The sequence below is a fragment of the Artibeus jamaicensis genome, unplaced genomic scaffold (genome assembly GCF_021234435.1).
Source record: "Artibeus jamaicensis isolate MK-2021 breed Jamaican fruit bat unplaced genomic scaffold, CSHL_Jam_final contig_332, whole genome shotgun sequence".
Taxonomy (NCBI): domain Eukaryota; kingdom Metazoa; phylum Chordata; class Mammalia; order Chiroptera; family Phyllostomidae; genus Artibeus; species Artibeus jamaicensis.
In genome coordinates this window covers 5,161,812-5,187,131 of record NW_026521788.1, presented here as the reverse complement: position 1 = coordinate 5,187,131, position 25,320 = coordinate 5,161,812, and the positions used below count along the sequence as shown (strand labels likewise).

At 42.4% G+C, this 25,320-nt stretch overlaps 1 protein-coding gene across 1 annotated transcript in view; it reads right to left on the bottom strand.

Annotated features, from left to right (window-relative positions):
• Positions 1-1,136: 1,136 nt before the first annotated feature.
• RNLS (renalase, FAD dependent amine oxidase) overlaps positions 1,137-25,320 on the bottom strand; it is a 332,787-nt gene continuing 308,603 nt past the window's right edge. The window contains exon 7 of the mRNA XM_053663986.1: positions 1,137-1,258. Coding sequence (XP_053519961.1) covers positions 1,166-1,258 — 93 coding nt within the window. The 3' untranslated portion in view covers positions 1,137-1,165. The remainder of the gene's footprint in view (positions 1,259-25,320) is intronic.

Below are 25,320 nucleotides of genomic sequence, written 5' to 3'. Positions count from 1 at the left end.
ATATCTTAGCCTTCAAATTTCTGATGAGGACTTTTACTGCTGCCACTAAATTCATAATCTGCCGTCACCCCCTTTTGCCACCTAGTGCCTGCTCCCCACGGCAGGGCTCCTTCTGAGGGGTCTGTCTGGTCCTGCTACACAAGAGTGTTCCTTCAGCTTTCCTCCACCTCATCCACGAGCAGTTTATTCAACTTCAAATGCAGATGGAATGCAAAGGACGTTGTGAGTCATCGGGCTCCTGGGCCACTCCACTGGAAGAGGACAGGAAAAAATTATAAAAAGAAAAAATAAACTTCAGACTAGCATTTTTCAGAGTGGTTCAAGGACCATTTGCATCAGAATTACATGGGATGTGGTTAAAAATAAAGATTCCAGATTTTCATCCTAGACCTACTGAGTCAGGCTCTCTGGGGCTGGAAATACACATTTCCAGCAGCTCTCCAGGAGGTTCTTGTGCTCGCCGAAGTCTGAGACCGGCTGCCTTAGATTCATTTGACAAGTTTCATGAAACATTTTCTGGGAAGTCAATGCAAATTTCAACTCTGACTTATTGCACCTTTCCTAATGCCTGCATGAGCACGTGTGTGTACAAACACATAGAGACACACGCAAATACACACATATCACACTCTTTCATACACTAATGGGAATGGGTGAAGGAGTGGAGGCAGGCTAATTTAAATCTTTACGTGTGGTTTTTAGACCTCAAGACTCACTCCCTCCACTTTGCCTTATCTTCTCCCTTTAACATTTCTTTTATGCACGAAACCTTTCCCCCTTCTTCCCTCTTCGGTTTTCTGGCCACGAGGGAAGTTCCCAGGTGCAGGAGCATCCAGTCCTCTGCCTCTGGGAAGACTCTGATGTGGATCTTTGAAGATGGAGGACCTGAAATATTAAAGGATCCACCAGGTGCCAATGGAGTTCAGCAGGAGCCCCAAAGGGGAATTTATTTTCAACACAAATACTAATAGTCTAGTAATTGTGAAGCGAATATTTACGGTGCATGGAGTGCTCTGATCAGCACCAGTCTTGCTCTTCTGTGAGATGTCAGGGCGGGTAAAGAAAGAGAAATATGGGAAAGCAACGACCTGGGGAGTTTCTGCTGAGCGTGCGTTCTTTCCTCTCTTTCACCCCTGACGGTGTTTGGTTCCAGACGTCCTCCTCATTAACCCTTCAGCACCAAGGCTTCTGCAAATGGTTGCACAGCTGGGGAGTACAGCGGTGGGCAAAAGGGGGTGCAGTGACTAGCCCTCATTACCTGAGAGATAAATCATAAGTAAAGATGCAAAATAACAATAATAGGACAAACAAATAGTATAATAATAAGTAAATAATAATACACAAATACACTCTGTTTCTCGTACTCACAACGGTAAACCTACTTTTGCCAACCGCTGTATAAAGCTTAGAATTGATTAAAACTTGTAAAACCTTCAGCTAAACACATCTGTTTTCATTCCTCAGATACTGAATAGCCAAACATTGCCTAAATGCTACCTGTTCTTCAAGATTTAGCTCAAATGCCAAATTTTCCACGAAGCACTTACCATGTTACAAATACTATTATTATGCTATTAGTTTTATACTGATTAATATTAAGATACTAACTATAGAAATATAGAATATATGATAACATGCTGGTAGTGTTAAACTATATATTAATATTTATAATAATATTACTATTCTCTAGTTAAAATGATACTAGCCAGTAATAATGACAGCTACAACAATAATGGCTAACATTTATTAAGTGTGTTTCAGGCATTAGGTCTACCTACAAGTATTATCTCATTAATGCTTACCACCATTCTATAAAGCCAATATTCTAGGTGCTCTCACTTGGTACACTAGGAAATGAAGTTTCTCTCAGCTAGAAAACAGTAAGGTAATGATTTGAACCCACAACCCATTTTCCCAATCAGCACATCACCCTCCCACTCCCTCGGGTCCAGACCATGGTGTGCACTTTGGCTGGAGCACTTGGTCACCACCTGCCTTTTCTTACAGTGATTTATGAGTTGCCAACTCGTGTAGGACAGAATATAAACCAACCCTATGATCTAGGTTTATCTCTGAATGCCTAAGAACGTGTAGCCCTGTGCTTTGAACATAAAGATGGGTATTGTTCAAATACTTTTCTGACTTGGTTAAGAGGCCACACTCCTCACAGGGTCAGTCTTGCTGATGACAAGGGCAACCTATCCTCTCCTGCACACAGTTCCCAGATAGTGCTGACTCTTCATTTCTAGTAACAGCAAAAGGTTACGTCTGCCTGATTTCCACACCCATTTCATCCAGCAAGGACGGAGGCAATGATGACTCAATCAGATTTAAGATAAGTTCTATTAAACTGTATAGTAATAGTGAGAATAGTGAGCGCTCCCCAGGTTCTGAGGAAAACGCTAAACCCTTTACAAAGTGAATCTCATAATCCTTATCACGCTTCTTTGAGGTAAATATTATTACTTTTCTATAGATAAAAGTTCAATAACTTGCCCAATGTCACCCAGCTAATAAGTCAGAGGGTTTGCATTTGAAATTCAGTTTGACTCCAAATCTATGCTTTTAATCATTTAATCACTGTTCTAGTCAGGCTATTCTTCTCCACCTTCCCTCTCTCTTTTTTTCCAGAAATATTTATTGAAAGCTTCCTCTGTACTCAGCCTCTGTCAGGTGAATAATGCAAAAGTGGGTAAGCAAGACATGGCCCTTGCCCTAGTCGGGTCTTGGGGGAAGTCAATGATGACATAAGCAATTAAGAAACAAGGTGGCAAGTGCTACTGAGAGCCCACGGTGCTGTGAGAACAGAGGCAGCACAGCCACAACTCCTGGGGACCTCGCTCAGTCTCTTGAAATGCAGAACCTTCACAGCCACCCTCTGGTCTAGTTGTCAGTAGCCTTGTTTGTATGTGATGATCATGAAAGAGGTCAGAGCACTCGTACAAGGCCATATAGACAGCAAGCAGCAGGCCCGCTATTCAAAATCCTGTCTGTAGAACCCATGGCTGTGCTTTTCTTACTAGGCAAAGTCACCTGGGACTAATATAAACTAAAATGGAATGACTGCCTTTCTCTATGGTGGGCAATGTGTTTTGTACTAAGTAAAATGAAGTTGAGATTTTTTTCCTAGTCAAACTATTATTCCTCCACACGCTTCAGGAAAGAAAATGCCCCAAATTTGTACTTTTTGATGATTCTCTCTGTGAAGGATGTGGAGGAGACCTTAAGATAACACATCCTGTACAGTTCTGCTATAATTAAGTTTGCTAGAAAAATTACTCCTCAGTTCATTTTATTTAGATTTCAAAGCTGCCCTAACTTAAATTCATAGCAAGAATCAGTGGCTTTATTCTAGGCTAAGATGAACTGATCACGGGCTACTACTAAATGCTGAACGAAATACAGAGAGGCCAAGGTACTTGATTGCTGGTGCAAAATTAAGGATGTGAAGTTCCTAGGGGTACTCCAGCCTCAACTGGTGACTCACTGGAACTTTCCGGCATTTAACCCCTTGTTGGTCTTCTGCGTTTCCTTTACATTTTTGTAAAAATCACCACAATAACATGAAATGCTATTTTGAGAATATCAGAAATACCCAAGAAGAGGAGGTAAAAGGGGATCCAAAGCCATGCCTCCTTTAAGGGCGATGGAAAGCTTTCACTTCTCTGAAAATGCTTTTTATGGGAGTTCATACTGGGTTTGAACCATTGCCGAAACAACCAACAGAGTAAAAGAGCCTCCAGCATTAAGTTTATGCTCATTGATCCAAACCAGCATCTCGGCGTAACAGAGGAAAAGTTTTAGGTGTTTACAGGCCACTGGGGCTCCATAGTTGTCCTTGCTCCTTTTGAGTTCCTAAAGTTTAATGCTGTAGTGGTTTCAGAGGGTTCAACAAAGCTTTTTCCCAATAAAAGACTTGGCTAAACTCAGCTGTCCCTCGCGTGGGTGCTGCCCGTCCACCCAGTGGCATTCTTAAGCCTTGGTGCTCTCAGGACACATCACACATTCTGAACTTCACCCTTCATTTCAGTGGGGTCTGATTACCTTTTTAAAAACGGCTCTTGTGAAGAGCGTTTGGACATGAGACAACTAATTTTCTGCATCATGTGTGGATTTCCAGAAGAAAGCCAGGGGGGCTAAGAACACTCTTTCTCTGTTGACTACACAAAAATGTTTTTAACATCTGCCCAGGGCCAGACTTTTGTCTCCTCCAGTATATTAAAAACACCGTCCTGGAGCGTCTGTGTTAAAGGAAGCGCAATTTAATTAGCCAAGTGCTTTGGAACTCATCTTTTTTGAGTTGTGAGATGCGCTACAGAATAAAAGGGCCCCAACTGATACTGACTCTAATTACCTGAACGCAAAGTTTAAACGGAGAAGTCTGGTTTTTCTCCGCCCCTTCCCCTTTGCCCGTTACCTCAACAATTTTCTCTTTAGTTAAAGTTCAGCAATATTTAGCTAGTATATCACGCTAGTGAATGTCATTTTTATCTGACCTGGACTCGGAGCAAGTTCAGACTCAGGAGAACGAAACTATCATTTATTCTTTTTCTCAATACTCACTAAAAGTATTGATATCCTGATACTTTTTTTTAACAGAAGGCATTGATCTTCTGTGGGCATCACGGGAAAGATGACCCTCAACAAGAATTACAACAGTTCCTTGCATAAACTGATGCGCTGTGAGAAAGCTAAGAACGGGACTGGTTAGCCCTGCACGATATAAAATTAAGGATATGAGGGATCATGCTATAAGTAAAAGTTTATGAAAAGGTGACTCACAGGCAAGATCGAGCCCCAAATGTGTTTTGTTTGGCTTACACAGAACTTCCATAGCACTGAAATTTATTTCTAGCATTTTAAAATGGGAAGAAAAGAAAGTATGTTTACAAGCTTGGGTTAGGCAAAAATTTCTTAGATAGAATACTAAAATCACAATCTATGAAAGAAGAAAAGAAGATAACATAGACTTTGGCAAAATAAAAACTTATGATTTTAAATGGCATTATTAGGTGATTGAAAGATGAAGTCTTATACTGAGAGAAAATATTTGAAAAATCACATATCTGATAAAGGACTGTATAACAATTACATAAAACTCTTAAGATTCAATAATAAGAAAATAAATAACAATTACAATGGGCAGATTTCTTTTACTCCATATCTGAGGAATTTTTCACTGCTGTTTTAGAGTGACAGAAAGAGGGAGAGTAAGAAACATCAATGTGAGAGAGAAGCATCGATTGGTTGCCTCCCATACGTGAGGAACAGACTGCAACCTAGGTATGTGCCCTGACTGGGAGTCGAACTGGCAACCTTTCAGTTACAGGACGACACTCCAACCTGAGCCACGCTGGCCAGGGCAAAATGGGCCACAGATTTAAACAGACGCTTCACCCAAGAAGATATATGAGCAGCAAATAAACAATTAAAAAGATACTCAACTAAATTGGTCATTAGGGAAATGCAAATTTAAACCACAATGAGTTATCACCATATAGTTATTCAAATGGCTGAGATTCAAATGACTGACTATACCAAGTGTTAGCAAGCGTGTAGAGGAAATGCAGGTCTCATACACGGCTGGTGGGAATGTGAAGTGGTGCAGCCATTCTGGAATCATTTTGGCAGTTCCCTAAAAGCTTAATTATTTAATTATAATATGACCCAGCCATTCTGCTCCCAGGTATATAACCAAGAGAAACAAAAACCCATGCCCGGTGACTTACACACAAATATTATAGCGATTTTATTCTAGTAGCTTCCAAACCAGAAACAACCCAAACGTCCCTTAACAGATTAATGGATGACCAAATGGTTGGGCGTACATAAAATGAAATACTACTCAGCAATAAAAAAGGATCAACTATTAATACACACAATGGGAATTAATTTTAAAACAGTTATACTACAATATTTATATTAAACATGATATCTGCTCCACAAATGAAAGAAGCTATGCTGAATGCAGAAGGAAAGACCCCCAAAGTGCATACTATGTGAGTCCATTTATGTGAAATTCTACAAAATGCAAATGAATTTAGAGTAGCAGAAAGCACATCTGTGGTTGCCTGGGGATGAGGGTGAGAAAGAAGGGTTATAAATGGAACAAAGAAACTCTTGGGGAAGGGTTTTCAGGAACAACTATAAAGGACACATGGACAAAACCAAGGGGGGCTGGAATCAGGGGAGAAAGGCGGGGATGGCTGGGGTGGTGGGGGAGTGGTGAGGGGTCAATGAAGACAACTGTACTTGAACGACAATAAAATAATTTAAAAAAGAAACTTTTTTCGAGGGGGGATATGTTCGTTATCTTTGTTAAGGTTCTGGTTCATAGGGATATATATATATACATATATGTATCTATACCGGGTCTGGCAAAAATAACAGCTCTTTTTTATTACAAAATCTTTTTATTACAAAACCATAAGCATGTAATTCTGTAACATAATAATATCACACTCAAACACACCATATGGCATTTTAGGTGAGACATTCAAATTGCTGTCTATCTTGTAGCAATTTGTAGGTAGGACATTCACATACCCTACCAACCACGGTCAAGCAGGTGTGGTTGGTTACTTCTACTGGACCCTGTATATTAAGCCGTGCATTTTAAACACATGCAACTTATTGTATATCCATTATATTGCAAGAAAGCTGTTAAAAATGGGCAGGTCACATCTAAATATTTTGGGTGTTGGGTTTCTGTTAACAATGGTGGGCCTTAATCCTGCACAACGCCAACAGGCTGGAGCTGGGGGTCACCACTTTCATTGGACAGGATGTCCGCCTTGCGTTCACGGCTATCTTCCACTGGCTCCACTTCATTCGTTGAGGTTACCTGCTTAGCCTCTGCAGGTATTGGACTTCTTGATTCCTAGGGTTGCCACACCTCTTGTGGGCATTCCAGTTTTCAATTGTTTTCCTTGCTTTCCAGATTAAATTGCCTTTGGAGAATTTTTTCAAGTGTAAGCCTGCTGTCAAAGATCACTATGGCAGAAGGGAATTAGGGGACTTTCTGAGGGTGAATTGCCTCTTTTGATTTTTACACACAACCTGAGACAGTTGTTCCCTTGCCTGCCCGGGAGACTGAGTTCAACTCTTCAACTCGAACAGTGCTGGTTGGCAGGAATTAAAGGAATGCTTTATTAAAAGAGGAGAGTTGATAAGGCTTCTGTAATCTTCCATAGCTAAAATCACAGGGCTCAAAAGTTGAACAGAATGTTTCCCCACAGGACACTCAGTTAAGTCTTCGGATGAAGAGTCTGTCTTCATGCTGGGACTTCCTTGGCCTGACTTTGTCCCATGGTCCCCTCTCGCTGCTTCTAGAATATCTGTTTGCTTCACTAGGTACCTCATACATGTCTCCTTTGCTCCCCTAGATTTTGGAATGGGGAGTTCAGGAATCCCTGTCCTAGTGTTGGTGATAATTATAACCCTTCCAGACACCCAGAATCAAAAGAGGACTTCCCTTGTTTTGAGATCCGTGCTTTCTGTGTATGGCTTATCTTCCTCATCAGACATGAAAATCTTAGAATGGGGTAATCAGGTCTTCTCAGCCCAATACAGCCCAGTCCTTTGAAGCTCAGAGCTGTGTCTGGACCACAGGCTCACGGTACACCAAGTGGCCGAGAACTTCCTCCAGCCTGGTGTTCTTGCTGTCTCTCCAGAAGGGTTCTCTACCACTTCCTCAAGCACGTCTTCTTCTAGCATCTCTCTCCATCTGAAATCTGCCTTCTTCAAGGGAGGGGTTCACCTGAAACCACAGAACATCTTTAACTTTCTGTTTGCATCAAAGGATGTCTAACTGCTGCATAGCTACTGAAATGTATGGTATTTATACAAATGCAAACTGTGTAATTACATAAAACTTGGAGACTGGAGATGAAAAAGGAATAACTCAGTTTGAGTTACGTTCTGACCAGATCAAATTTAGAGAAAAATATTATTATTATTATTATTGAGAATAGCTCTTCTAGCTCCTTTGAGTTGAGTATCAGTTGGTAAGCCTAGGCATGAACGAGTAAATTCTCCATGCCATGTTCATGGAGGGGAAAATGGTGGTTTAGTTAAAGTCTTGAAATCATGAGAGTACATACACAGAATCTTTAATGACAGTGGTGGCCAAGCCATATTTTCCCACAAAGCTGCCAGCTGCCACTGTCTGAAGCATATCTGGAAGTCCTCTTTTTTGCTAGTTTTTGTAAAACCTGCATTGGGTAATTTTGAATGTTCTTAAAAATACAAAACCTGCATTGTTAAGTTTTCATTTATTTTTATTTTTAAAGATTTCATTTATTTATTTTTAGAAAGAGGGAAATGGAGGGAGAAAGAGAGGGAGAGAAATATCGATGTGAGAGAGAAACTGATCAGTTGTCTCTCATACCTGCTCCGACTGGGGACAGAACCCACAACCCAGGCATGAGATGCCACTGGGAATCAAACTGGTGACCCTTTGCTTTGTGGGACAATGCCCAGCCAACTGAGCCACACTAGTCAGAGCTTGTGGGCTTTAAATTTTTTTTTTTATTTTTAGAGATTGAGTTTGGTGATCTCTATGTGTTGAATAATGAACCTTCCAAGGAGAATCTTTTCAGATATAATTATATTCAGATAAAGTAACACTGGATTATGGGGGGGGAACCCTAAATCCTATCTAACTGGCATCCTTTTACAGAGAAGAGAAGAGCCACAGAGACAAACACGCAGAGGAATGGGATGTGATGAAGAAGGCAGGTATTGGAGGGCTAAGCCTATGAGCCAAGAAACTTCAAGGATTGCTAGGGGCCACCAGAACTAGGAAAAGGCATGAAGAGACCCTCCCCTAGAGCCTAGACAGAGAGTATGGCCCTGCCAACACCTTGATTTTGAACTTCTTGCCTTCAGAACTGTGAGAGAATACATTTCCATTGTTTAAGCCATCCAATGTGTAGTACTTATTTACGGCAGCCCTAGGAAACTGATACAGGACTAAGTGGGACGTCTGGAGTGGTCAAGCTGAGTAATTCTGTTCCTGGTCAAAAATCTTATGATTACCTGACAAGACTGATTTTATCCTATTGATCTAAACCTGAATCTGAATGACAGGAAAAGTGACTGACTTTAGTGGCAAGCACTCTGAAGACTGATACTTTTAAGCATTATCTCATTGATGTTAAAAATATGGAGCGTAGTATCTTATCTCCATTTTACAAGGGAATCTAAGGAGTTGATAAGTTAGGAAACTCGCCTATGGTTGTACAGCTGCTAATGGTCAGAATTCAAAGTGTCTGCTTCTTGCACTGTACCATACTGCACCCCAGAGTCTGGAGGCACCTTCCAAAAAGGTATGAGCAATATACACATCTCCGAACTAGTTGTACCATGCTGCAAGGTAATAGATTTGCAGAGCAGTTCTCTTGAATAGCTAGTTCTGGTATTTATGTTTAAAAAATTCCCTGTTATTATTTTGCAGCCACGTATTATCTGTATTACCTAGGATTTGTTTTGCCTGCCTAACTTATTGCTCCCTGAGGAAGGACTGAAACTTCTTTTCTATCTTGCACAGAACTGAGCTGTCAACACTTAGTAAATAATCAATACTCAAACTAGCACAGTGATCCTACAAAATTATGACCTCTCAGGTTTTGAAGACTAAGAAAGATATTCAGTTGTGCAATTTTCCACTCTTTTGATAATCTTAAGAGTGTGGGTCACGTTATTCCTAGTTTCATATCATAACCCAAACAACATTTGATTGAATGCAGAGTGGGGCTCAGGAGTCACCCAGGACAATATATTCCAAGACAACTCATGGTGGTTGGTCGGGCTGTCTGACCTTTCTAAGATCTGCAGACTAGCTGGGCTTTTTGTCCCTCCTCTGCCTACATGGTGCTTACCATGCACATATTAATAGAACAATCGTAACATTTAAACATTTTCTTTCTTCTTCTTCTTCTTTTTTAAATCTTGTTACGAAGGACCAGCTCAGCCCTGTGGGTTGGGTAAGCAAGGGCCAGCTTGCGTGTTTGCTGGCTCTCTAATTCAAGCGGAGTCAAGCTTGGGAGTATTCATTTTCTCTACCCAACTCTAAATCTTTATCATTCTCTGTCCCCAGCCAGAGAAATGTGGTTTACTCTGTGTGGGAAGTGTTATTTACAAGTTGTCCTCGGAACTCTGCATCCCTTCCCCCCTTTTATGTGTGAGTGAGGCACGGACCAGCGTTTATGACACCAAATGAAGGGAGGCGGCCTGTGTTTAGTTCTGAGGACCAACTATGGATTGAACTCAATCTTAAAACTCCCCAAATATTAGTAATTTTTCTAAGAAATATTTCTAAACTGTACACTTGATCTCATGTCTCCTCTTTCAAACCCTTTATTTTTGTGAAGTGAAATCTTTGACTTCTCTTTTTTCATTCTCCGACCTTTTGTTCCTATAAAATTGGTTATATTTCTTTTTCTTTGGAATAGCTATCTAATCACCTCTTGCTTTGTCACACTTTGTACTCAAATTTGTGTTTAATGATTAGGTGTTTTCAAGGTAAAATTCAGAATTCGTGATCTATCGTGTAACTCTCATTGCAGTCCTCAGTCCCTGCCCAGCTTGTTTGTACAACATTCATTCATTTGTTCACTTATCTACCATTCAGCAAATCTTTATTGAATATGTAACAGGGCAAAATTATAACCCAACCCACCATTCTCTTGACATTGTTGCTGGAAATTCTGACTCTGACTAACATGTAGCTTGTAGATGAACAGTATGTCTGGATAAGAATCCTGGATAGGAACTAACTTCAAAAGATACAGACTCTGACCTTCATGCATCTTAGCTCGGGGACATTTGCTGACCTTCAGCTGTGGAGCCAGGATGACGTGGAGCCAGGGGCACTAAACCAGGATGAGGTGCCCGGGACCAGCACTGTCCTTATCGGAATGGACTCTGCAGGTCTGCACGTAGGGAAGTCTTCACTCCCCTCCCCTTATAAAAACTCTGCCCCCACTAAGATGTGGCCCTGGGCTTTGAGACAGGAGTCTCCTATCTTCTCAAGGAGATGGGCTTTGAGACAAGAGTCTCCTATCTTCCAGATGGCCAGCATCTGAATAAACCACTTCCTTTCACCAGCACCTGTCTCTTGAGTATTGGCTTTTGAAGTGGCGGGCAGCCGGACCTGCATTCAGTTACAAATATCTAACCAGTTTCAGACACTGCTCTGTGTTGAGAACAGAATGGTGACACAGGCGAGCCTGGTCCCTCTTCTCATGGACTTTATAGTCAGTGGAGCACCGAACATGATGACCACGCAGTGTGACCACGTCTGTCAGCGGGAAGCACAGGGTGCTCTGAGAGGACATGGGAGGGACACATAACCTGGGCCCTGAGGCCAAGGGACTCTCCCAGAGGAAGTGCTGTCTGGGGTGAGATCTGACCTGTGAATAGGACTTAGCCAGCTGGAAGACAGGGGAAACTTCTCTTGGTGGAAAGAAGACCAGGTATGGAGCCCAGGGGAGACAGCACAGGCCCTTGGGAATGGACAGAAGTTCAGTGTAGTGGGACGGCAGAGTGGGAAGGCCAGGGCTGGGGCCAGAAAACAGAGGCCAGATCCTGGTGCACTTGAAAGCCTAGTGAGCTACAATGTTGTTCTAAGGTTGGTGGGCAGCCATCGTAGGTTTTAAGCAGGGCAGGAAACTGATAGGATTGATCTTTCAAAAAGATCATTCTTTGTTCTTGCTGCCTTACAGACATGGGTCAGGAGAGGACCAGATAAAGTGACTGGAAACCCAGCTGGAGGCTGCTGTAACGGCAGGAACCTGGAGCATGGCAGAGAGGACAGGAGATGCGGACAGATTTGAGATATTTAGATGCCAAGATGGTCCCAAATATGTCACATGATTGCATGCACATTGTATGTTCTCTTGACAGGTAAGCATTGCTCCTTCTATCCAGAGTTAAGTTCTACTTACACTGATGTTATTTCGACTCAAAGCTTTTTCTGACCTTCAACCCCCAGAACCTATACAAATGCTAAGAGTTTTTCTTCTGTATCCCTTATTTCAGAAACAGAATTAATCTGTAACTCCAGTTCTTGTTTTCACAGGGTATATATTTTCTCAGGTGAATGCCAAGCAACATGAGCAGCAATCACGTTGATAACACTTTTGCATCTCCCCCTCTCACTCTGTATTTCCTGCTTCACCTTGTGCAAGGTGAACGAACCGTAAATATTTGTCCTGTTGACCAACTGTGATCTTGCTCCACTTCTAAAAAATTTCCAGCTGGTTCCTTTCAGGTCTCATTTTAAACTGAGAAACAATCATTCATTCATTTATTTGCTTTTGCTTTTATTGGTTCACTCAACATACTCATAAGTGCCTGCTACATCCTAGCCACTATTCTTAGACTGATTCTCTGCTTTTTACTGAATTTTGGATACTGTGTTTTTCGTCATAGCCACACCCCCTCGTCTGTTCGCCATATAAAATGAGGCTTGAATGTACGGGAAATGTTTTTCTGCCATAAACGTAGCTTGGTACATGGTACCCAGATGAGCCATCGTATGGCATGGGGAGGCACTAAGGTGTGGAATGATTCCCTTGGCTTCCTAGGTAGAGCACAAGCCTTCTCTAGTGGGCAAACGTCTGGGCCAAGGGACTCAAACCTTGGTATTTAAATGTGTACAGGGCTCAGTTAATTCTGTCCTGTTTTTTAAACAGTTCCTGATGTTTACCCAGTCAAAGCAGAATTACACAGTGCCAGATACTCCAAAAACATTAATCAGAGGAATGTCAGAGTCCTGATACAAACTGCTTAATATAAAGAAAAAGGCCAGTTTTTGCCCCTGTCGCCTCCTCAGCTTGGAGCCCGCAATCACTGCACCCCACCCCACTGGGAATGGGCACTGGCTGAGCTGTGGTTTGGAAGGGAAGCGCCTGCCTTCCCGGTCTTCTGAACTACGCTGGCTTTAAGTGATTTTTGTGCTAGCATTGCATCAAAGCTCTTTTTGGCAAAAAAGTTGCCATATAAGATTAAAAATAATTTGGGGGGCAGGATTTCTACCAGGAACTGAACAAACAATGTACTGTCTTAAGTTGGTCCCAAATTCCTACTGCATCTGCTTTGTACAGTCCCTATTTCATGAAACTACAATTCCTCATTTGTCCGAGTTTTCTCTGCTTGTGTGTGAGAGGAGTCACACTTCTTTACTTCTGGCCCTAAAGGCACCTTCCCAAGTTTGGGAAAGCCTCTTAATTTGAAATCGCAGGAGCCCTAAATAATATAAGCACCCTGGCCAAGAGTCAGCAAATTACCCCACTGCTTCTCCTGCTCAGGGCAGTTGTAAAGCTGCTGACTCCTCAGCTAATTTCCCAAAGAGGCCGCCGAAGTCCTGATCCATTTTCCAGCCGAAACCACCACCTTTGATTCTGACATATTTCCTAATTTCTTTCTTGAAATCCCCCAGTTGAACAGATATGGCCACATAGCAGGAATCAGATGTTTTATTATTTTTTTTAAGTTACTGTTATTTAAAGGTGCATCATGAGTCTGGGAATCAATTTGTAGAAATTGGTAGGTTCAACAGGCTGTTCTCCTGGACAGTAATCTCTCAGCTGTGATCATAGAACTGATTTGCTTATACCTAATTTAAACTTAAATATTTCTTGATTCTGTTTGTTGGTTTTTGTTTTGGAGCTCATGAAGTCACTTTAACTTGCAAGTAACGAAATTCCAGCCTGAACTGGCATGGGCTTCCATAAACTGGAAAGCTTGGGGAGCCGCGTTAGGCACAGTGGGACTACAGGCTCGAAGGGTATCCTCAGGACTCAGCTGCTCTCCATTTCTCCATTTCTCCCTCTGCTTTCTGTCCGCGTGGGCTTCATTCTCGTGTTTGGTGAACAATAGTAGTAATGGTCGGCAGTCGTAGGAGCACATCCTCTCATTTGGGGGTCTTGTTGGAAAACGTCTTGTTGATTTCTCTCCCCAAGGTGTTCTGTTTAACAAACTTCTGAACCCAATCAGAATTCTCTAGCCAAAATGTTTTCATATGCCCGTCCCTGAAACAATCGCTCAGGCCAGAGATGCGCTGATTGGTCCAGGACAACCCTGACCTGGGGAGGGCGGACTGGGAGCCGGGGCAAAGAGCCCTAACTAAACACAGCAAAACAGAAGAAATACCCACTGTGGTTCCTACTCCTGAGGGAATGTGAATCTCTTTGCCTATCAGAGGCTAGGTTTGTGTTGAAAGGTGGTCCAACCTGTAAAACCACTTGAAACTCTCTGAACAGGTTCCGAATATACCATACTCATATACGTGTATATGTTGTTTTTACATTCTTTGGCATTGCTTTGTTTTTCTGTTTGTTTATTCTGGTAATGTTTTATTTTTCAGTGTTTATCTTCAGCTTTCTTTCTGTTTTATACCATAGTTTAAAAATGGGGGATTGTAGAGTACATTTTCAAAATCCTTTTAAAAGTTCGTATGTCATTTCAGATGCCATTTATAGAGGCCAAACAGATAAAGGGAAGGTATTAGCTTTTATCTTTTAATGAAGTTTGTATAATTCAACTATTAAAAGAGATCCGTTAGCATGCATTTAACGGGACATTTTGCCTGAATTGAAAATAAGCAGAGATTAGCATACAAAATCCTCAAAGTGTTTGAGAAATTTGACTTAGTCAAGGTACATACTTTGTATTGACCTCTACAAAACTGGTCAAAACACCCTTTCAGCTCTTTGCTCTCCTAATCCCTACATGCCAGGGGAGAGGACAGCGAGACTTATCTACTGGTAATTATTCTCAATGATGTTTTATAGGCCTATAGTTTCAGTTATTCCACACATATAAAATTTAAATAGAAGTGAGCAAACTTCTAGAGAATCTGTTATTATCTTTATAATTACTATTACTAATAATTATACTAATGATGGCTCCTAACTACTGAGTACTTCCTATGATTAGATAAAGTACTTAAATTTACAATTTCATCAAATATCCCCAACAGCCTTATGAAATAGGTGGTACTATTTGCATTTTGGGGAAAGAAAACCAAGGTTAAGAAAGTGCCTCTGAGATTTCACACAACTAGTAAACTACACAAACCTTGGGATTTAAATACAAGCCTTCCTAATATCAAAACTCATGATTTTTGTTTAGGTCTTGTTAATGGATGGATACACATAGTCTTTAGTTCTGTGGACCAGAAATAAAGTTGCCTTGGGAAGTCCTTTTCCTTGGCTCTCATTGGCCAGTCCTGGAGGGGGGGCTTCACTTAGATTGTGTACAATGAGTCCTGGATACCCTACTGGGGACATGAGTTTCGTGCATCAGACAGATCGTACATTGCTGCTCCTTACATTTAGACCTTTCATTACGTCAGACCTCACAGAGGCAAGCCATTCGTAAATTTTGCTACTTGATCAGTACTTTGTCATGTTTAGGAAAGAAGGGATTAAGAATACAGATTAAGATGAGTTGGAAATGTACATAAAGTTACATGTTTCTATCTCGTGTCACAAACGAGAATTATCAATCTATTCCTGGACCTTAGCATACCAATAATAGCAGGAAAATTCTCCATCAACAGCAGGCTCTCAGTACCAAGGCATCAGGTGGAAAAGCCTCTTTTTTCATGGTGCGTAGCCTTGCTCAAACTGCTTTAAGCAAGAAAGGAAATGTTTTCAGCCAACCTTGTTAAAAAACTCAGGCATAGTTAGCTCCGGGCACGACTAGGTCCAGGGACTCAAATAATGTCACAAGACATCTGGGTCTCTTCACCTTTTATCTCTGCATTCCCCTCTTGGCTTACTACTCCCAAAGGTTCCCCCTTATGGTGACAGGGTGGCCACCAGAGGCTTCACGCTTACTTAGTCTATCAGCTTTCAAATCCAGCAGAAAAACAATATCTTTTCCCCAAGAGTTTCAGCACAGATCCTGAGACTGTCACTTCGGCTTGGGTTACACACCCGCCTCCTGAATCAATGACTGAAACCAGGGGAGAGGACTGGCCAGGGCGGGGTGTGTGCTGTCCTCTAGCTCGGCAATTTTCAGCCTGGTGCTGCAAGAACTTTTAAAACATGCAACCCCTGATTGTTTAGTCAGGGTCACTGACCTCTTTCCCTGTAGACTGTCAAATAAAAGACCGGCAACATCCAATACAACAGTAGCCACCCAGTGTGAAGGAATCAACATTATACCTATTTTTTCTTTGTCAGATCAGTAAAAAGTACACCTTTTTTGGTGATGAAAAAGGTTGAAAATTGCTGATCTAGGGTATAGGAAAAGGATGAACCTCTCCAGAATGATTCATGCTAGAAATATGTAGAAAAATGGCTTTCTAAAAGTCAGGAAGAAGAGGATCAAAAAACCAACCAGCCAAACCCCAAACCCTCAGGTGCCCATCGTGCTTTTTCAGAACTCAATTTCCCCCCTGAGAATCGATCCCACTCTAGACTCCCGGGTGCTTGGGTGCCCTCTGATGTGGAGAAGCAGAAAGGTGTGGCAGGTGGCTGCTGCCCAGCAGTGGTGACAGGTGTACGGGCTCTGGACTTTCTAGTGGCCCGGTAGGCCGAGAGGCTGCAGCAATCGAGACAACAGTGGGTCCCAGTTAGGGGGAGGTGGGAGAGAGAACCGGGTGGAGCCTGAAGAAAAACAGATGGACTTTTCAACATCCGTTTGGGGTGGTTATTAAACAAGCCTTTTGGAGCGTTAGTAAGGTCACCATTGTGCTATACCCCGCTGGGCTGCACTCTCAAGATGTGACATTAAGAGATAACACCCACTGTTACCAGTGACTAGAGAGTAAGGATGAAGTGGCAAATGGCATCAAACAACGCAGGACAGTCAGGAACATGAGTGACGTACATGGCACTGAGCTAATTAGAAGTCTTCTGAAAAGGTATGGATTCGTGTGTATTGCAAAAGTCACTTTTTCACCAGTTGGGTAAAAATATTAAGATCTGCGGTTTATGTTCCAATATTTTTAATAAAAATGAAAGATAACAAAACCCAAATAAACATCCTGTGTCCCTAATGATGAAAAGTGATCCTCATTCTGTGAGTGTTATTGGATATAAAAAGCCAAGAAACCTTTGGTTCAAAGCAGGGAATCCTGGTACACGTTCCTGGATAATAGAATTACTGTCTTTGGCTATGTATGATGTGCACCGACATTTTTGGGTGCATTATACATGTGATTATTACACGCGTTTTCACACCTGTGGTGTGTAATCATTATACCCAAGTATAATGCACATCCTTGTTTTTCCCTCACCAATTTGGGCCCAAAAAGGTGCATATTATACACAGCAAAATATGGTAGCTATCAGGTGGGAAGAGAAACCCAAGCTGTGGAGCAGCTCTGGGAGAAGAACACTCAGAGATCAAGTAAAATTTTTGTGACTTTTCTGAACTCAGAAATTTAATTCAGATTGATGTTAGAAGAAAACTCTTATTGCATTCAAATGATAAAATAAAAAGAGGAGAAAAAATAAAGATACCCTATTTTCTGATTCCCTGCCATATAATTGGTGCCAGAGAGCTGGACTCCTGGGTAGCTGACCCCTCCCGAAAGGGCTCCCCCTCCACGCGTGGCCAGCCCTCAGCACAGACTATGGGCAGCACCTTCTCCACCCTGAAGCCCGTGCCCGTCAAAATGTAAACTACCTATGGCAGATGGGATTAGAGAGGAGTCATGGAACCTCAGACGTGTCCAAGAGAAATGAATAATAGAAGGCCAGGCCTCCGATGATCTTTTCCAAATGGTGGGCGGCTTGCCGGGGATGTGGGCTGCAGATGGGAAGCACACTTTCCTGGGGTTTTGTTCTATTCTCCAGGCTTCTCTTAGCCACCAGAAGTATTCATTTCCTGCCACGAGCGGGGATGCAGAGCACGGGTGTCCAATTCTCTCTTTGGATAGCTTGGACAGCTGCCTGGGCCCTGGGATGTTGGAAAAGGTCCGCGAGAACCAACTGTTAAGATAGGCTATGTCCCGCCCAGGTTCTCAGTCCCCTCTCTGCCTCTGGATTGCTGGTGTAGCCTCACCTGAGCTCTTCCTCCTAGACTGTCCCATCTCTGACCCTCTCTGAATGAACATGGCTGCCAGAGTCATCTTAAATTACCATTTAAAATGGTGAACGCTTATCCCAAAAGTCAGCAAGGACTCCCCTTTGTTTGCAGGAGGACTTTTGAATATTCACCTCTAACTTAGACCAGTGTCCTTCAGACACCCTGCTTGTGCCTCCCTCTAAGTCTCCGCCAGTCTCTTCCCCTTGCCTGGAATGTTCCATCTGCACCAGCTCCTGATCCTCATCTACCTGTCCCTCCCGAACTATTCCAGCTCTTAGAGAATTCTCTTTCATCAGATTGATTATATCATATAGTATCTGCCCTGATCCTTGGGCAATTGTGTCCTTTGTCCCTTTTTCTTTTTGGCACATATTTACACATGTCTGTTGATGAGACTATCAATTTCTTTCTCTTTTGTATCTCCCAGGGGGATGATCATGTAGTAAATATTTCATAATTATATATCAAGTAAATGAATATAAAAGTAAGTGATATTGTAGCACTACAAACATTCCTGTTATTTGAGTAAAACATAGGTTAGAAAAATTGCAACATAACCCCATCCTTTCCATTTCCAAACCTGACTGATCTACTAGTTGGTTGATGTGCTCTCTCTACCACTTGCTTTCATCTGTAGCAAGAAGAGATACTAGAAACCTCTTTCATCAGCAGAATATTCTTACTGTCCATTCCTCTGCTTGGAAACCTGTAATGACTTCCTGCTGATACTACGTTAGTAACAAACTGGTCCCCCGACTTCTCTGGTCTCATGGCTCCACCTTTTATCAGCTCACAGCAAATTTATCTGCCTGGTTCCTACCTCACTGTACTTCCTGTTTCCAACCTCATTTTCAGGGCGGGCTGATGAGACAGACTTTGCTGCTTCCTTCTCCCTGTCGGATGGTTGCTTTCTCTGCCTCCTGGGCACAGAGCGGAGGCCTTCTGAAGTTTTATCTTTAAAGCCATGTAAAAGCTCCTCTTAAAATGGAGTATGAAAATTGGGGGAAACAGCAATCTGATTTACCATTCAGTGCTTGTGACTTGTTGAGTTTAAAAAAAATAAACAAAAGCAGGCATATTTAAAGCACTAAAGACACATCAATTACTTCCAGCTTGTGCTATTTCCTTTTGAACTCTCATCTTGTGAAGTTTGTTGTCTCCCTGCCTCTGAGTGCCTTTGCCCCCTTCTGGGTCTGAGCCCACACCTCAAGGGGATCTCCACCAGTGCACAGGAAGCCAGGGAAAGTGGGCAGTCCCTGAGCCCAGCTGGTGCCCTGATGGCTCAGCAAACCCAGCTTGCCATTGCCTTCCCACTGAACAAGCTGGCACCCCACTTGAATGCGGCAGATCAGGGTCAGCGGTGGGTGGGGCCTCCTGACTTTCACGGTGGCCAAGCAGCCAAAGCCTCCACTTCATAGTCCCTGATTCACAGATGAGGAGGCTGAAAGCCCAGCAAGTGAACAGTGCTGGTGACAACGGTTCATATGAATGAGCAGAGGCTGGGATGCAATTCGGGGCCTCATTTTCACCTTTGGCTATCCCTTGTTTTAAAATCTGTTTTTTTTTGTTTGCAGTCAGCTTCAAGGAGTGGAACATTTATGGGATCTCTGGGGGGTTAGGGTTAAATCTTCAGGTGTGATTTAGCCCAGGGACTGCTGAGGTCAAATGCTGTATTGTATGAACTTTCCTGGGACATCAGTCTCATGGCCAGGACAGGGCCCAGCCCAGCCCATGGTGGAGTGAGCATCTCTGAGAACTACAGAGATCAAAAGAAAATTGTTAAAAGGGATTTGAAAAATCAGTCTTCCTTAGACAGATGAGAAAACTGGTGCCCAAGAAGTATGTAAAATCCTTGAATTTTCTTATTCATTCATTCTGCCAATATTTATTTAGTGTTAATTGTGTCCAAGACAGAGACTGCAAGGTCCTGGTGTTGGTTGGTAGCAGAGATGGAACCAGAACTCAAAGTTTCTTATTCCTGGCCCAGTATTGCTTTCCCTTCAAAAAACAATAAGCCTGCCCTTTAATGAATTACTTGACCATTTGTCAAGCACCAATTAAATTCCAGGCACTGTGTACAAGCATTTGACATAATTATCTCAGTCAATTTTTATACCATATTGTAGGGTACATGATGAAGAAACGGAGACCCAGAGAAGTTGCACCTGGTGCTGGGACCCTGCAGCTGGTTAAGTGGCGAGTCAGGACTGAGTTGGAAGCCCATCTGACTGCAAATCCTGGCTCTTTTCACCATGTACATTTGCTTCTCAATTGCTCCCAAGACTCCATGCTCCAACCAGGCTCACCTTTCTCCCCACCTAGGGGCTGCATTCCTTTTTAGCACCAAACCTTTGTAAATGCAGTTCCCCTGCTAGGAATACCCTCCTTTCTTCCCCTCTACCTGTGCATTCCTATTGGTTTCTCGGGGCTCACTCCTTGATTAGCTCATACTTTAGGAATGTTTAAAGATGATGAAATCTGGTCACCAAGGTTTAACTTAGCTGAACTTGTTCTTTAGAGAGCCATCATTCCTTCAAATGCATTTTATTTTGTCAGGTTTTACTGACATCTCAGGTCAGAATGGCAAACAGTAAAACTACATAAATGTTTATCACTGGGTCTTTAGAAAAGGAAGGGAGACCTTGGCCTGTCTTCTTTCCTTTTGTCTGGAATAAATTGCTGCTTTCCTGGGGGATGGTTATTGGCTATTATCCAGCTAAGTCCGGGGATGATCTGAATAATCAGATATTCTGATGAATATAGTTACATGACATGGATCGTCAGTTTTCAAAGAATTTAAATGAAATACACTGAACTCAGATACTGTACTAAGCATCATACCATTTGCTTGCTGGGTTTTGCTGCTGACCTGTGAGTACCAATTACTGCTCGACAGGAGCTGAGGTGGTATGGGAAGTGCACTAGAACCCAGGTGATTCTGCCTCTAACCTGCTAAGTGATTTTGAGGCATTCAGCCTTTAAGAGTCCTAGTTCCTCCTGTGTAAAGCAAACATGGTGGGTTAGATTCAGTCTGGTATATGTGTTGCACATATACCATGTCATACATCACTAATCAATTGAGGCACTTTTCCCTTTCATCCCTGACAACCTCAAGATCCTTCTAAACCCACTGTGGCCCATGTGGCTCAGTTGGTTGGAGCATCGATTTCCGGTCAGGGCATGTACCTGGGTTGCGAGTTTGATCCTCCGTCTGGGCGTGAATGGGAAGCAACCCATCATCACTTCTCTCTTGCTTGGATGTTTCTCTCTCTCCCTTCCTCTCTCTCTAGAAGCAGTGAAAAGGTGTTCTCAGGCAAAGATTAAAAAAAAAAAAAGGACTGTTCTAAACCCAGTGTTCAGCAGCAACCCCAGTGGACTGGAGTTGGCACAGGAAATGAAATCTTTTGCTATTGCTGATCTAGGTGATCTCCTGGGTCTCGGGTTTGAGGAGTTGCCTGGAGCAAGTGAATGCTAGATGGAAGGCTGGATGGTGGGTGGTTTGTAGTGTTATGAAGCGCTAAGCATTTGACCCCTCAACTGAGGTTTTCCCCACCCCTCCCTCTTCAAGTCACTGACACCCAGGTTAACGTGGCCACTGAAAACTCTGGCCTGAATCACATCTGAAATCCTGGATGGGTAAGTCCACTTAGGTGCTGACAAGGGAGGTCTGGTCAGCTCGGCTCTATGCCGAAGACTCAATCAGCTGCTACCTTCTTTCTGAAGTCCTCCCAATGGAAAGAAGATCAAATAAGCTGAGATTTGAGTTTCCTTAGCCCACAGTACTAAGCTTGGCTGTGTCATTCTACGTTGTGGTTAGCAGAATGTGAAATACAACCTCCTAGTGGATTATAAGCCCCTTTGGGGCAGGGAGGAGGTTCTAGTGACCTTTTGGATTCACAGCCTGGTTCCATAGCTACCAGTCTGTTTAACATCTGACAAGTTACTTAACCTCTCCTGCCTCAGTTCTTCATTTATTAAACAGCGAAATAATATTATTACATACTTCAGGGGTTTGTCGTGCACATCAAATGAGATCATTGGTGTAAGCTTGTATAAGATCACATGGTTACAATCACACAGTATATTTTTATTCTTTTTATTATCATAAAGTTGCAGCCCAGCACAATGACTGATGAACAACAGGTTGCTAATGTACATGGGCTGAGTTAGTTCTTAAGGGACCATCAGAGGTGAGCATCTGCTTTGGAGGGACTGATCCAAGAACCATCAGGGAGACACATATCTGGGATCTGTCCACGAGAGGAGGGGAACTGCCCCGGGCAGAGTTAGTACAAAGAGTCTGGATCCATCTGCCTCTAAAGCCACAAGAAGCTGCTGATGGGAGTCACATGGCGAGGGAGGAAGCACCACTCAGTTTTCTGGGCTTGGGAAATCCTTGTGTTTTTAACTGATCTTCCATTTTTTGAAGCATATTCACAAATCACAAAAGTACTTTTGTTAGAGCACGTTATTTTAATCCCGTGTCCTCAGAAAAATTGGTGAGCTCAAGTCGAAGGCAGTATCACCCTCATATGACTAATGAGGGAGGGTAAGTCCCAGAAAGGTGATGTGACTTTGTGTAAGGACCTACGGCTTGTGAGGGGCTCAGCCTGGCTCAGCCTCCCAGCTCCACAACCTCACCCACTCCTTGCTCTCACTGTCCTCACCAGAGACATATTTCAGTTTTAGATTTCCCTATAGTTTGTTTTTCTTAACAGCATAAAAAAGTAATTTTATCAATTCATTAATATAAACAATGAATTGATAAGATACGTTTATCTTCCTCAAATCCTCCAACCCTACATCAAATGTTACTTTGTGGTTATAAGAAATCATAAACATAGAAATAGGGAAGAATATTGCCACAAAAGGAGACTGCAAATCACGCCTGGGTGTGACTGTGGAACCCGAGCACAAAAACAGCATATAATACTTAATGAAACGTGTAAGGGGCAGAACCGGGTTTTTATTTGAAACACGATCTTTATTTTGCTGCCAAATAAAATAAAACCAGTATGAAATAGGCACAAACCACTGTTGGACGTGTTTCCCCAAAGACTTAGACATAATGTAAACCCAAGAGTTTATATGTTGCCCTTTAAAAAAAACACAGGAATGTGTACCTTCGGAGTAGAAATTACTTTTAGTTTTCTTTTCCATGGTGGGGATACATTTGCAAGGAACCATTATCAATTCATCCCTCCTTCCTCTTGGGGACCAGGGCACACAATAAACCCATTTTCCAAATTGCCCCCAATATGACCTGAAATGAGTGGGCCTGAGTCACATGTTTGCACACTTGAGAGTCCCCACTATGGCGCCAGCTGATTAAGATGATCTGACCCCATAGGCTGGTGAAGCCGACCAGAACCCTCCTTTAGATGTGTCAAATCGCCAAGAGGAGGATTCAGTGGGTGTATACACAGGAGGAGTGGGGAGAACATGAAGACTGGGTCTAAGAACTACACTGGGCCATGTCCAAAATGAGCACTCAGAGAAAATGGGCAAGGAGAAAAATGAAGTACATACAAAAAGGGTAGTGAAGGCACGAGAAGGTATGAGAAAGACCATGCAGGTCCTGAAAAATAGAGGGATTGTTTTCCAAACCCAAGATTTCAGTGCTAGTTCGTGAGGTCTGGCTGGACTTCTGGCCCTATGATGCTATAAGATGTCCCTGTGTCTTGGGGGAGTGTAGAGCACTCTAATTATGGGATAAATTATTGATTAGGTAACCTCCCTTTCTTGGGCTACTTTGAGTGGATTTTGTTCCTTTTACCCAAAGGGGCTTTGATCAGTGTCATGCAGCTTTCTCTAGCTGTCATTTCAATACTCAGGCAAGGGTTTTTTTTTTATTGTATATTTAACATGCTTCAGAATTTGTGCAAAATATTTTCTTGTGTGATCTCATTTAAGCCACACAACAATCTAGGTCACTACATGCAATTTAGTACCCACAGCAATCAGCAATACATACTATAGTCATGCGCCATGTAACAAGATTTCAGTCAGTGAGCAACCACATATACAATGGCATTCCCATAGTTTAATGGAGCTGATCACCCTAATTGCCTAGGAATAGCATAGCCTCATAATGCCATATGCAAAGTATTACTCACATGTTTGTGGTGATGCCGTTGTACACAGACCTACTGTGCAGTCATATAAAGCCTAGCACATACAATACACTAGGAGGCTACACCATCTAGGTTTGTGCAAGTGCACTCTGTGGTGTCCACACAACAACAAGAAAATGTATCCTCAACATTAAGTGCACATGACTGTCCTTTAACCCAATTTTATAGAGTAGAAAACTAAGTATGAGTGTAAGAGCAGCTGCTCTGACTCAAGTTCACGCAGGTGGTAAATGACAGAGCTACTATTGAAACCTCGAACTGGGCAGGTCATTCAACATTTCTTAGCTTCGCTTTCCTAACGAACTGTAAAATGGGGACAACAGTATCTGCAAGGAAAGAATGTTCTGAGATCTCAGGACATGCAGATCTAAAAGTGCCTGATACAGTGCCTCATGCTTAGTGTTCAATGCCTATTTGTTTAAAAAGGCAAACGTTCTTAATTGGATTTCATGGGTGGGCTGGAGGAGATCTGTTTACTTCTCAAAGTTACAAGCAACATTTTATGCATGTGTCAATGTCTTTTTTTCATTCCTGAAAGAGTGTTTGCTTTCAACAGTTTTCACACAGGTCTGTGCTGCCTCTCACCCTAATACCAAAGTAAAATATATGTACTTTAAAGAAAATTTAGGGTTCTCCATTGCCCCAACTCATTGTTCACTCATTCCCAAGAAGAAAGAGTTTTGCAGTCTTGGTGAACTAAGTGGAGTTTTCATTTAATAAGGGGGAAAAAAGCTAAATTCTTGATTCCTACATGGGGACCCTGGGCCTTTTTGCTGTATTCTGCATTGCTTCTCTCTCGGTGATCTGTGTGGCTGAAACCATTAACACTAGGCTCTCTCCTGTTCAAGAGGTATTTCAGGAGAGGTGGCCTGTTTAGGCCTCCTTATTCTATGCAAAATAAATTGTCATTGGTACATAGGTCTGAGCCTCACTGGTCAGAAGACTGGGGCCAAACTTCAGAGGGTGATCGAGTCTTCCTTTGCTGGATATCCTTATCTGGCCCTCATTGGTGGTAGCTTGCTAGCAGGAGAAGATCTGGAGGTCAAGGTCCCATCTATCTCTCTAACTCTCAGTAGAAAAGTTTACAATTTTTAAAAATCATCCTTTGTGATTATTCCTCCCCTACCGTCCACATGCA